The 12,115-nt window shown below is 40.7% G+C and overlaps 1 protein-coding gene across 2 annotated transcripts in view; it reads right to left on the reverse strand.

Annotated features, from left to right (window-relative positions):
* The window catches only part of fbn2a (fibrillin 2a), a 73,952-nt gene that overhangs the window by 8,072 nt on the left and 53,765 nt on the right, over positions 1 to 12,115 (reverse strand). For both annotated transcript variants that reach the window (XM_029252791.1, XM_018744820.2), the window contains 24 exons: positions 11,611 to 11,733; positions 11,170 to 11,316; positions 10,643 to 10,711; positions 10,429 to 10,554; positions 10,003 to 10,128; positions 9,778 to 9,930; positions 9,489 to 9,560; positions 9,243 to 9,368; positions 7,655 to 7,780; positions 6,816 to 6,941; positions 6,305 to 6,421; positions 6,046 to 6,174; positions 5,800 to 5,922; positions 5,222 to 5,344; positions 4,305 to 4,457; positions 4,031 to 4,096; positions 3,796 to 3,921; positions 3,437 to 3,556; positions 2,726 to 2,848; positions 2,440 to 2,571; positions 1,307 to 1,432; positions 660 to 866; positions 330 to 455; positions 104 to 226 (listed from right to left, as the gene is read on the reverse strand). In XM_029252791.1, coding sequence (XP_029108624.1) covers positions 104 to 226; positions 330 to 455; positions 660 to 866; positions 1,307 to 1,432; positions 2,440 to 2,571; positions 2,726 to 2,848; positions 3,437 to 3,556; positions 3,796 to 3,921; positions 4,031 to 4,096; positions 4,305 to 4,457; positions 5,222 to 5,344; positions 5,800 to 5,922; positions 6,046 to 6,174; positions 6,305 to 6,421; positions 6,816 to 6,941; positions 7,655 to 7,780; positions 9,243 to 9,368; positions 9,489 to 9,560; positions 9,778 to 9,930; positions 10,003 to 10,128; positions 10,429 to 10,554; positions 10,643 to 10,711; positions 11,170 to 11,316; positions 11,611 to 11,733 — 2,988 coding nt within the window. The remainder of the gene's footprint in view (positions 1 to 103; positions 227 to 329; positions 456 to 659; positions 867 to 1,306; positions 1,433 to 2,439; positions 2,572 to 2,725; positions 2,849 to 3,436; positions 3,557 to 3,795; positions 3,922 to 4,030; positions 4,097 to 4,304; positions 4,458 to 5,221; positions 5,345 to 5,799; positions 5,923 to 6,045; positions 6,175 to 6,304; positions 6,422 to 6,815; positions 6,942 to 7,654; positions 7,781 to 9,242; positions 9,369 to 9,488; positions 9,561 to 9,777; positions 9,931 to 10,002; positions 10,129 to 10,428; positions 10,555 to 10,642; positions 10,712 to 11,169; positions 11,317 to 11,610; positions 11,734 to 12,115) is intronic.

Here is a 12,115-nt window from a genome sequence, read left to right on the forward strand (position 1 = left end):
TATTTCATGGGAGTAGATTCAGTCCTCAGCTCTGCTCTCATGATCAACATCTTCCTGATATGTTAGTGCAAAATCTTGACATTCTTTGAAAAAACTAAATTACCTTTACAAGTTCTGCCATCCTCATTTAGCACGTATCCACGGGGACAGGAGCACGAATAACTGCCCCCCGTATTCTTGCAAATGAAGTTACATGGCTTGGGGGACATGCTGCACTCGTCCGTGTCTAAAATTCAGTAAGAAAGTTAAAAGGTGTTGCCAGCTGTGAACAGAAAGGGGGCTGAAGTGGACTGTGAATGCAGAGCAGGGTGCGGACGGACTGTCCATACCCACGCAGGCGCTCCCTGTGATGTCCACAGTGTATCCTGGCTTGCACTGACACTTGAAGGAGCCTATAGTATTGACACACTGGCCGTGTTTGCACAGGTTGTACATGACCTTGCACTCGTCTATGTCTGCAAGGTGGAGGTCAAGGTGAGAGAGAGAATCAGACAGGCATTGCTACAGTAGCTGTGATTAATTCTCTTTTGTCTCCATTGGTCACTTTGAACTTAATATAGTCTTGATCATTGAGGCTATGCCTGCTGAACAGTTTATGTTGATATATCTAGGAAGCCTGATGATCAGAAGCTTCAAATGGACATCCTAGAAAATTACACCTTTGCCATCGGTGGTGTAGCCTGGCCCACTGGGACAGAGCTTCTTGTAGCGGGCTGTCCCGTGTAGGGGACAGAGCTCACACTGGTTGCCCCAGCCTCGCCCCCCATTGCAGCAGCACTCTGATTTGGTGGACAGGGTTTTGCTGCTGGACGTCATCTGGCACATGGTCTGGAGAACCTCGGCGAAGCAGAAGCCCACTCTGTAATCTGAAGAACCAGGCAAGGGCTACATTAGGCCTGGGACCCAGACAGCCCTTTTGTGTACTCAACAGGATCACAAAGTGAAAGCGCTTCAGGCCTTTGCAGCCGAATGAAGAATAGTTTTTTTTTTGCCTTCATGGAAATTAAACTTTATAGAACTGTTGTGATAAATATCACTGCAAATGCAAAAGAACCCCTTGTTTCTGCAGGGTATTAAACACACAAATTCTTATCCTTTTGCCCTTAAGAGGAAAAAGGCAGTTGCAGTTGAGAACTATTCAGTGATTAAAAACATTTTTTAAGAATCAATTAAAAAAAAATCTTAAATAAAGAACTTTCACTCAGTAAACTGAAAAGAATAAATATTAGTATCGCAAGCAGTCTGACAGAGCAGATAGTAAATGGTATGCTGGATTGATGGAGCTCTGACCCAGCAGTTTGCTCACCGAGGCAATTGGTGTGGCTGGAATCCATTTGAAAGCCTTCGTTACATTCACAGATGTAGCTGCCAATGGTGTTCACGCAACGGCCGTTCTCACAGATCCCCGGTTTAGTACGGCACTCGTTCTCATCTAGCCAATGAGAGATACGAACAAAACACCCTTAGCATGTTTCTCATGCTGGCAGCAGGTGAAGGACCCAGGTTCAAATTCCCAGTCCCGCTGTAGTATCCTTGATGAAAGTACTTACCCTGAATTGACAGTTAAAATTGCCCAGCTTTATAAGTGGATAAATCGTAAACAACTGATATAGAATATCTGATATAGAACACATTGTAAAGGGCAAAGAGAGGCGTGACAATAATAATAATAATGATGAGTTGTTACAATAGAGGACAACAGAATTTCTACTTTCATTTGTTGTATTTACAGAAATGGTAATCTCTGAGGGATCTGACACGGGAAGGTCTCAGAAGCCTTTTTTTAGGGCAGCGACGTCCTCTGTGGTTTCCTTCTTTGTCTTGTGCCCTTCTGTTGCCAGTAAAGGGTCATGAAGACATTGTTCCTCCTGTCTTCTCACTGTCACATACTGTGTGTATGTATCACAGTTATATTAACAACTTTGGGATGATGTGCTGTAAAGGAGTGTTTTTGGAGAACTTTGTCAAATATTTGTGAGCCATATTTATCAAAATTTGTCTTTAGTGTAGAGTGTACCATGTACCTTATGTCCTACCCTGTGTGTGCAGGGTAGACTCCGGTCTATGGCTGACCTACACTGGACAAGTGATTATTAATAAGGAATCACTTTTGGTACAAATATTTCTATAAAATATTAGTATTTTCATGGATAAAAATTCCTTTTATTTCTTTACATTAATTTTAGGTGACATTTTTTGCCTCTGAATCTGTTGTTTTTCCGTAACACAATGCAAATTTGATGGCCTCACAACAGGAATTCATAGAAGAGGACTAAGGAGATGGTTCAAATAAATGGATGACCTTTCTTTTTGCCTTTATCAAGGATTTAAAAGCAGGGATGCTCTACTCAGCCTAGGTGAGGCATTTGAGGACTTTAAACAGTCTATAGTAGGCACAGAAACCTTCAGGTTCCAGGGCGGAGCATTGCAATATCTCACCGTGACAGACTTCATCATCAGCTCTCCTCACCATTCCCACAGGACACATACATATGAAGGTGCCAATCATGTTCTTGCAGGTCATTCCCCTGGACTCACAGTCATGGAGTCCCTCTGCACATTCGTCCAGGTCTGGTGGTGAGCACACATGCAATTTGGATGATATTTTAATGATATGGATTTCATATTGGTTTCATTCTCATAACAAAAGAACATGCAGTGAAATACAGCCTACCTTTAAGGTATGTTTGCATTTTTAATTCTGAAAGAGCTCAGCATGTCTCACCTTGACACATCCTCCTGTCCTCCCTCAGGGTGTAGCCAGGCGGGCAGGTGCACTCATAGCCACCAAAGGTGTTTATGCAGCGGAATGCGCAGAGCAAGGGATTCTGCCCACACTCATTAATATCTACATCAGAAATAACAGTAATAACTGGCACTAGACCCTTTTAAGTGACATTTGCAAGTATGTCCTCTGTCAGCATCAACCAAATGTCAACCAAACTTCAGAGTCTTGTGACTGATAGTTTTACAGCATGAAAGACCCAAATATAGTTTGTGAAACCGTAAGAAATGCTAGAATGAGATGCTTAAAATAATGCTTGTATGTGATAATACATGAAGCAAGACTGCCCAGTTTTGATGAAAGAAAAATCAACAATTTGTCATACTTGGGGTGAAATATACAAGTAACGTTTTTATAATCACATCATGATGAACATGATGATCAGTCATTATATCCCACTGCACCCCTGAAAAAGGAATCTTAGCAACACAATTTTTGCAGCTAGAACAATACTATAAAGTTTCTTATGAAGTTTTGTGGTTACTCTGAGATTTCATGTTTGGACTGTACTCATTCCTAGTCTCATAATACAAATAATACAAGTAGAGGTTTTAAAAAAAAAACCTGAAAAAATGTTCCTTGAACAAGATGCTGCCAAATAGTAACAGAATTTGTGTAAAGCCTTAAGTGAAATTTTTTTTGTCCCCCTACCCTCACAGGTCATCATGGGCCCTGGCTCGAACCCCTCCTCACAAGTGCACTCAAAGCCTCCGATCACATTTGTACAGGTCCCATTGCCACAGGGGTTTCCAGCTGAACACTCGTCAATGTCTACAAGGAATTAGTGTGCATCATTTAACATTGCACAAGCTGTTACAAGTTGCATATATATTCTGCATTGTATTGCAGATGACATGGCTGTTCTTATCAATGGATTCCATTTGAAATGTGCTTTCTTTGTGATATATGTACCTTGCCCTTAATTACTATCCAAAGTGACATGATATTTAACAGTACGGGTACCACCAGCAGTGCACTGGTGTATATCAATGGTAGATTAGCATTCTCACCAATACAGTGCACTCCAGTGAGGTTGAGTGTGTATCCCACTGCACACTCGCAGCGGAAGGATCCATCCATGTTGACACAGTGTCCATTGTAACAGATGCCTGGGTTCTCGGCACATTCGTTCACATCTGCGATAGGCCATCAGTCATTTAGAGTTTCACTTTTAGTCACAGTATATTGAAGCCTCTAAGTATAATTTTCTTTACTGTCTGCCAGGGTAGAATATAAGTAGGGTACCTATTGGTGTGTCACCAATCCCTGGAATTATACCATGGCCAAACGGACAAAGTTCCTGGAATGCAGCTGTGAAGGAAGTGAACTAAAATCAATGCCCATATTGCAGAAATTATCATAGAAAACAACCATAAAAGCTACCACAATACTCATCACCACCAAAAATAAGATCAATAAAGATTTAGTGCCGTTCTTAACAGTAACACGGTCAGAAAACCCATCAGCAGCCCTGGTTATGGGACCTAGAGATAGTGATGGGAGTGTAGTGGAGGCATACCATCTTGCTCCTTGGGACAGAGCTCGCATGGGTCTCCCCAGCCTTCCTTGGGCATAGTGCTGCAGCAGCACTTGGCCTTGGTGGTGTTGAAGGCGTGTGGTACAGAACACTTCCCATTGACAAATTTAGTGAAGCAGAAACTCTCACGGGTGTCTGAGAGGAAAAACAAAGGAGGTAATTCCTTGCTGATCAAATGCACATCATAGCCATTAGCCAGCACTCACCAAAAACATCTGTCTTACGAGAATGTCTTTCAAAACTGTAAATTTATGACTGCTAATTTAAAGGTGTGCAACTGAATCAAATTCATTGCAATCAAATTATGCAAGTCATGTTGGTATATGGAGAAGCAGGTACATAGGCTGTGTTACATATTAAGATTTTTTTTTAAAGATACAGGCTGCTGTTTATTTGCATTTTCTTCTCAAATATTTCAGATAATTTGTATCTGTTGTGGAGCAAAAGCAACCTGTATTTACACAACCACCTGATAGTTGTCAGTAAAGCACCTTTGAATAGGAATCTGGGACTACTTTAATTCAACTGGCTGTCTGGTATATGTGATTATCGACAATGGAGTTACAATTAAAAGAAATTATGAACAAGTTTCCCACTCCTTATCTTATGCTACTTAAAAATGAATCCATAAAAGGAAGGTTAAATTACAAAAAGATTTTGCTCTCAGAAATAAAATATCCATCTGTGTAAATGAGTAAATACGTTGCTTTTCATAAAAAGCAACAATGTAAAAATCAAGTTTTGATGTGAGTGCATGGAAATTGAATGAATGAAATCAAACTTATGAGAATGAAGATCCTAAAAAGGGAAATGCTAGGGATAAAATGATACTGCGTTTACTAAGCAGCTCTAAGATCCTTAACCCATTGCTTTCCCTCAGTGCTTCTGGAATAACTTACCGATACACCTGCGTCTGTTTTCTGACAGCACAAAGCCACGACTGCAGGAACACTTGAAACTGCCAGGATAGTTGAAGCAGGTGCCAAGAAGGCATGTGTTAGGCTGAGCACACTCATCAACATCTGTAAAACAGGCAGAAACTCAGTACTAAATGGAATACATCACTCTTCTATGTGAAAGGGTACCTTTTACATCCTAGTATATCTGGGCGGAAAAAAAAGCCACTTTGTTGAACTGAAGCTAAAAGTCAGACCTGACATCACCCTGTGGTACCTAAACAACTGATCCATCCTTGTCACTGGACACAAAGGAAAGACAAACACCAGCACTTGTGTGTGAGGTCACATGGATGAACTTTATGGAAGGTATTCTTAGAAAAGACAGTGACGTTATTCAGCTGTAAAAGAAAGCAAATAACTGCAGCTACATTTCTAGTGCCTCGTCTTTCCATTTACAGGGAAGCAGTGCACTTGATATTGGGGATATTTACTGGACCTACAAAGAAGTGTTTTGATAGAGACTATTTTTATTGTGCCAGATCAAATCTTTTGATGTAAACACGGAGTGAGGGCCTCACCTACACAGTTAACGTCATCTTGTATGATGTACCCTTGCGGACAGAGGCAACGGAAGGACCCGTCCAAGTTCTGGCAAGTTCCCGGAGCACAGAAATCAGGAAATAACACACACTCATTCATGTCTGTTTTGAGAAAAGGATAAAAATTGGAACCAATTAAACTTGTATATACAAGAACAAATGAACTCATGAAAGGCATGAATTCAAACTGAGAAATCTGCAAGATATTGATATAGAAGGCCTTACCAATGCAATTCTTTTCATCAAGGGTGGGTTCATATCCTTCGGCACATAGGCAGTGGAAAGACCCAATGCTGTTTATGCACTGACCATTTCTGCATATCTTACCATAAGGTGTCCTGCACTCATCAATGTCTGCAAAAAAATACGAGAAACGCAAATTCTCTGTATGCCGGAAAAGTTACAGCAGTCTCTGAATTGTTACTGATGGTACTGATGTGTTTTGCTGTATCATCTTCCTCTAGTAGAGAGCGTTCGCACTCACCCACGCAATCGTTGTTGTGAGTGATCTCGAACCCAGGATGACAGAGACAGTTGTATGAGCCTACTGTATTCTTGCACGTGCCATTTCCACAAGGCTGCGGTATGCACTCATCAATGTCTTTATAGGAAACAATACACACAGCAAGTGGTGGCATGGTTAGAGCTCCTGCTTTCTACTAAAGGACCCAGTTTGAATCCCACTCTCAAGATAGTTCCCTTGATCGTGGCGCTTACTTGGAATTGCTCCCGTAAAAGCTACTCCGCTTTGTAAACGAGTAACATTGTAAATTGCTTTGGAGAAGAGCTTCAAGCAAATAAATCATTGTACATATTATTATTGCTTGCCATTTGATTTCATGTACCTCTTCAGAGGAAAAAAAAAAACAAATTATACTGCTCCCTCCTCTTAACTGGAAGTTATCTTGCAAAGAAGTTAATGAATATTCAAATATAGTATTCCAGGAACCATTTTACCACTGGGGGGGGGGGGGGGGGGGGAATAATAATCTAACCTGTACACATCTTCTGATTGGGAGTAGCCTTGAAGCCACGATTGCAGATGCACCGATAGCTTCCTTGCAAGTCCACACACTCTCCATGGCTGCACACATTGGGGATCTCCAAACACTCATTACGATCTTTGTGTCAGAAACAAGAAATTCGTTTGATCAGTATGAAGAAACAGATGCCAACAAATGTGTTTCTCTTTGTTAATCAAGTTCAGTGTTTTTCCAGGCTTTCGCTTTTTCACATTTGTAGCTGCACACCCCTACAAAACCTCATTGTCTGAGACTGACCCACATGTGTAATGCCTTATTTTAAGAAACTTGCAGAGCTGCCAGTGCCAGTGGCAGGCACTGCAGAAAATTAAGTAAATTTCTTGTTGGCATGGCTCCCAAGTGATGGCACCATTGAACTGTGTAGTCGTGGCTGCAGCTGAGGAGTCAGACAAAAAATGAGAGGAAAAAGGGCACCGTGCTTTGTGTGTGGTGTGCTGCGCTGTTGGAGACAGGGTACTGGTCTGCCTGATTAAGGAGTGCAGGCTACAAATGAGGAATCAAGGTCACAGATTGCTAAATCAGGCCATGGAAAAGTTCTAAAATAAATTAAGTTTTTAAGATACTTTTTGTCAGAATATTTCAAGCTGTTTTAAACTGTACACTAAGTACATTGGGTTCAAGAGGTGTAATAAAGAGTAGTCACACTTTAATAAATTATTTTAGGTGGCGTTAATAATCCAAACTTCCTCGCAGCCTCTTTGTGCCACTTCACTAATGTAGGAATCTAATAATGCAGGAATTAAAGAACTGACACCCAGGTGGTTAATGGCAGCTCAGCTGTGCTGTATTACCTATGCAGGCTCCAATAGGTGAAACATTGAAGCCATCTGAGCACTCGCAGCGGTAGCTTCCGGGACTGTTGATGCAATCCGCGTTTTGCTGGCATACGCTGTCCCCGCTGCTGCACTCGTCAATGTCTGGAGCACGTGGGTGGACCGAGAAACACACACAGACAATATCTCTGTACAATTAGTTATTGTGTCGTTTACAAATTTTGAAGAGGAAAGACTGTTACATGATCAAAGTATTATTTTTTTGTAGCTGTATGTGAAGTTTACGTTATGTAAGAAGCAATGCTGGAGATAGAATGAAGCAAAAAAAAAAAAAACTATCCTTTGTATAGTGAAGCATATGTAACTGTGGTAATTAAATAAGACAAAAAATTAATTTGTTTAAAGCCTTGGACTGTGTTTCAGTTAGGTTTTTGTTGTTCCTGTGTGAAACTGGTAGGCCATTACAGTTGTTTATAAAATAATTATAAGCCATAGATGTTCATTTAATGCTCTGTTACACCTATTAACCAACTGCATGAAAATTCATTATCTGAAGTTCCAAACATCATTTTGACTTATAGTTTATAGACCCCGTTTACTTGAAATGATACCACCCTGTGTGTGTGTAAATTCAGCATTTGATACTCTTTGCTGTTTATTACAGTCTCACCAATTCATTTTTTATGGCTGGTTTGATCTGAATGGACACAACACAGATGTATAAAATCCTAATAAAACAATTGATGAAATGGGTAATTATTAATCTCATGTACTGGCATGCCAGTGTGGAGGATGTCATAAAACCCTATGACAATCAGAAGAAAGAAACCATAACAGAGAGGAGTTCTGAATTGGTTAAATTTGACCGGAACATAACCCAAAGGTTGAAGATTCACTTGTTTTCATTCCCTTGCACATTTTTTTCCATTGTGTGTTCAGTTCTTAGGGCTCCCTATCAGCCTTTTACATTCATATCCCTTCCTTGGTCAGATTTTACTCCCTGATACATGAAAGGCCCATATTTCATTTCACTTTGATTTTGCCCCCCTGCGAGAACAAAAGTTGCTGTCATGGTGTTAAGAACACATTTGCCTCTCCCCTAGGGAACTAGTTTGGCCTCTAGCAACATAAAAAGCAGTTTGCCTTTACTGACCAGTTCAGAACTGACTGCAGTCCTGTGACTGTAAAGCCAAAGAAATGATTCTGTCCCAGTTTCAACAAAGAGAGCATAATGCAAATTGACACTCCATGCTGTGGACACAGCCTTGGGAACAGGAAAAATGTAGACATGGAGAAGGTAATATCTGAAGATGCAAAAAAGAAGAATAGAGTGAAACAACTCCAGGCCTGTCTTTTGTCTGTACAGTTTCCTGCACTGTTGTCATGATTGAATGTAGCCAAGCGAAGAAAGATGGACACCCAGCTTGATAAAAACTAAAGTCCTAACATCAGCCTACAGCAAACAGTCTCTGGTGAGGGCCGAACATCAAAGTCACAGTCATGCATTTCACAAGACTTTGGAGGAAGAGTATGATGAAACATTGTCAGACACGTTGGACGCTGTGCTGAAAAACCAAAGGAGAGATCATTGGTTTCCTTGACTTACCTTCACAGACAAGCAGCAGGTCGTTGTAGCTAAATCCTGTGGGACACTCACAACGGAAACTCCCAATCTGGTTGATGCAGACTCCATTGGCACATATTCCAGCAATCTCCCGACATTCATCGATATCTGCAAATTGCAGGAGAGGTTTTGAATCAACACTGGAATTATAATAAAACAACTACTGTTAAAGGACATCTTTTTGGACTTCTTTCTTGCACGGACTAAGTGCTTGGCGGAAGAGCTTACCCACTGCTTTCCCTGTTTCAATATCTATTTTGAACCCAGGGATAATGTTTCCACAAAGTGTACGATAGCCATCTGAGAAAACAAAAAGTCCCAAAGTTTGAAGACTGTAGGCACACTGAAACTGAACTGTACAAATGTAAAGCTTCATTGTCCTTTTGTCACTTATATATAGTGTATGTCTGTATAACTCACTAGACCTGACATTTAAAAGAATAAAAAAGAAGCCTTTATTCTGATTCTAAACTTTTTAATTAGTGTGTATACTTGTTTCTGTATCTTAGATACTAACCAGTGCCAGGAACAGGGCAGGCCTCACAAGGCTTATTCCAGGCCTTTCCAACATTGTAGGCACAGCAGCAAAGCCTCTTGGTGATGTTGAAGGCCAGCTCATTGTTGCATGTCGTGACATTGTAGCTCCGGTAGCAAAAGCTCTTCCTCATGTCTAAGAAATGCATAGGTTTACCACCACATGGGTACTTAACACTTACTTAAAGCAAAGCTAAATGGGACTCACCCATGCAGGTATTTCCTCCATTGACCAATATGTACTCTGCAGGGCACACGCATGTGTAGTTTCCCAATATGTTGAAGCAGAGTCCCGGTCCACAGATTTCAGGGTTGACCACACATTCATCAGTATCTGGGACAAAGTATGAAAAGGTTTGGCATGGAAAAACCAAAGAACTGATTCTATGTCAGTTTCAACAAAGAGAGCATAATGCAAATTGAAACTGCATGCTGTGAACACAGGCTTTGGAACAGGAAAAATAAGTAGAAATATCTGTGCTCCAGAAGTCCTAAACATTCTGCTCTTAAAGGAGAGTACTCAGTTTTGTCCAATTTCCTTCTGGATATATGTATACATCACTGAAATGTACTGTATATGTGATTTTTCACATTAACTCACTTTCACGGATATAATGCTTCACTGTTGACTCACCCTCACAGATACGACTCTCTTCATTCAGGTAATAGCCACCTGGACACTCGCACTGGAAACTGCCAAAGGTATTCACACAGTTTCCTCCTTGACATAGTCCTGGGAGCTCCAGACATTCATCTATGTCTTCAAAGGAAGGGAGACAGCTTGTGAGGACATACCAAACACCAGAGCAGATTTGCTAAAACTGCAGTTATAGAAAAAAGCATCCTACCTTCCAATATTACTGTGACAAGATTTGGTCTGAAACCTTCTCCTCCTGGACAAAGAGTGTTGTACTCAGCTGCAAGGGACAGACACGGTCTTATTAGCATGAAAAGTGAAAAATCCAACAAAATTCAACTAGATTTTTTTTGAAGTACTCTTATCATAGTGTAATGGTTTGCAGCTGAGGAGAGGAAAACAAACAGCTCCCAACCCAAAGAGCTGGGAGAAGGATAAACCTCTGGGGTTCAGGTACAAGTAGCTGCCAAAATGTGGTAATGTTGTTTACACTGCAGCACTGAAATGCAATTAAAGTTTGATAAATACAGATCACTGCCCTGCCTTCCAGGAACCCAAATGCAGTAGCCATCTACATTTCCACTTCTTGCCACCAGATAAAATGTAATATTAGTAAAACATTTAACATATTATATCAGTTCTGTACATGTTTTCTTGCAATAAATTAATTTTTCCATTTAACATTTTATGTCTGGATTTGTGAACCGAAATCAAAAATGCATCCCCGGGGATTCTTACAGGAGTTGACGACAGGGCAGAGCTCACAAGGGTTTCCCCAAGTCCGTCCAAGGGAGCAGCAGCAAGAGGAACGGCTGACCCACCCCAAAGGGTGGGGCTCTGCACTGCATGCCATGTTCTCCAGGTAGCAGTTTCCCACACGGGGGTCTGGTTAGTGCAAGAAAGGCTTACCTAGCTGGCACCTGACACCAAAATCTCATATTTTTTTCTAATTGGAGATAGCATAGTACAAAACCAAATGTTAACTGAAGGAGGTGTGCATTAAGGCTTATAGTCAAAAGGAATTAACTTTCTCACTGCGCATTGGGTGATTTCTAATCACTTGTCAAAACATACAAAAAAGTATGAAAATTCCTTGGGAACTGAGTTGTATATTTTCTATGTTGCAGAAGTACAGTATTCCATCTTTTTAGTTGGCAGAAGAATGAAATTCTGGCTCACCAACACAGCCGATGCCAGTTGGATTGAGAACGAAGTCTGGTGGGCAGTTGCACTCGTAGGAGCCAGCAGTGTTAACACACACCCCATTCACGCAATTAATTGGGTCCAGGCACTCATCCACATCTGTACCACAAAACACAAACACCTGCTTTTGTTTCTTTTTTCAGTGACAGCAGTGATTTACTAAAAAGCCTCTCTTCAGGATTTTGTTGAAAATGTTAATACATGTAATTAATTTAATTTCACTTGTTAGTAATATGGTTACCCATCAGAAATATTTTAGTATATTCTTCTGGAAAATTTTTATCCAAAGTCTTTCAAATTCATCCTAGAAAATATAAAATATTTACACATTCCTAAAAGGCAATTTTCAACAGTTCTAGACTGAAACAGAGTAAAAATGTTTTTCCTTGTTACAGATTTTAACCAGGTTTATATGTAGAAGTAAAGGGCAACAGTGCGAAATGGGGGGGTACAAACGGTGCAAGTGAGACCGTAGCATGCC

Source organism: Scleropages formosus, chromosome 6 (assembly GCF_900964775.1).
Source record: "Scleropages formosus chromosome 6, fSclFor1.1, whole genome shotgun sequence".
Taxonomy (NCBI): domain Eukaryota; kingdom Metazoa; phylum Chordata; class Actinopteri; order Osteoglossiformes; family Osteoglossidae; genus Scleropages; species Scleropages formosus.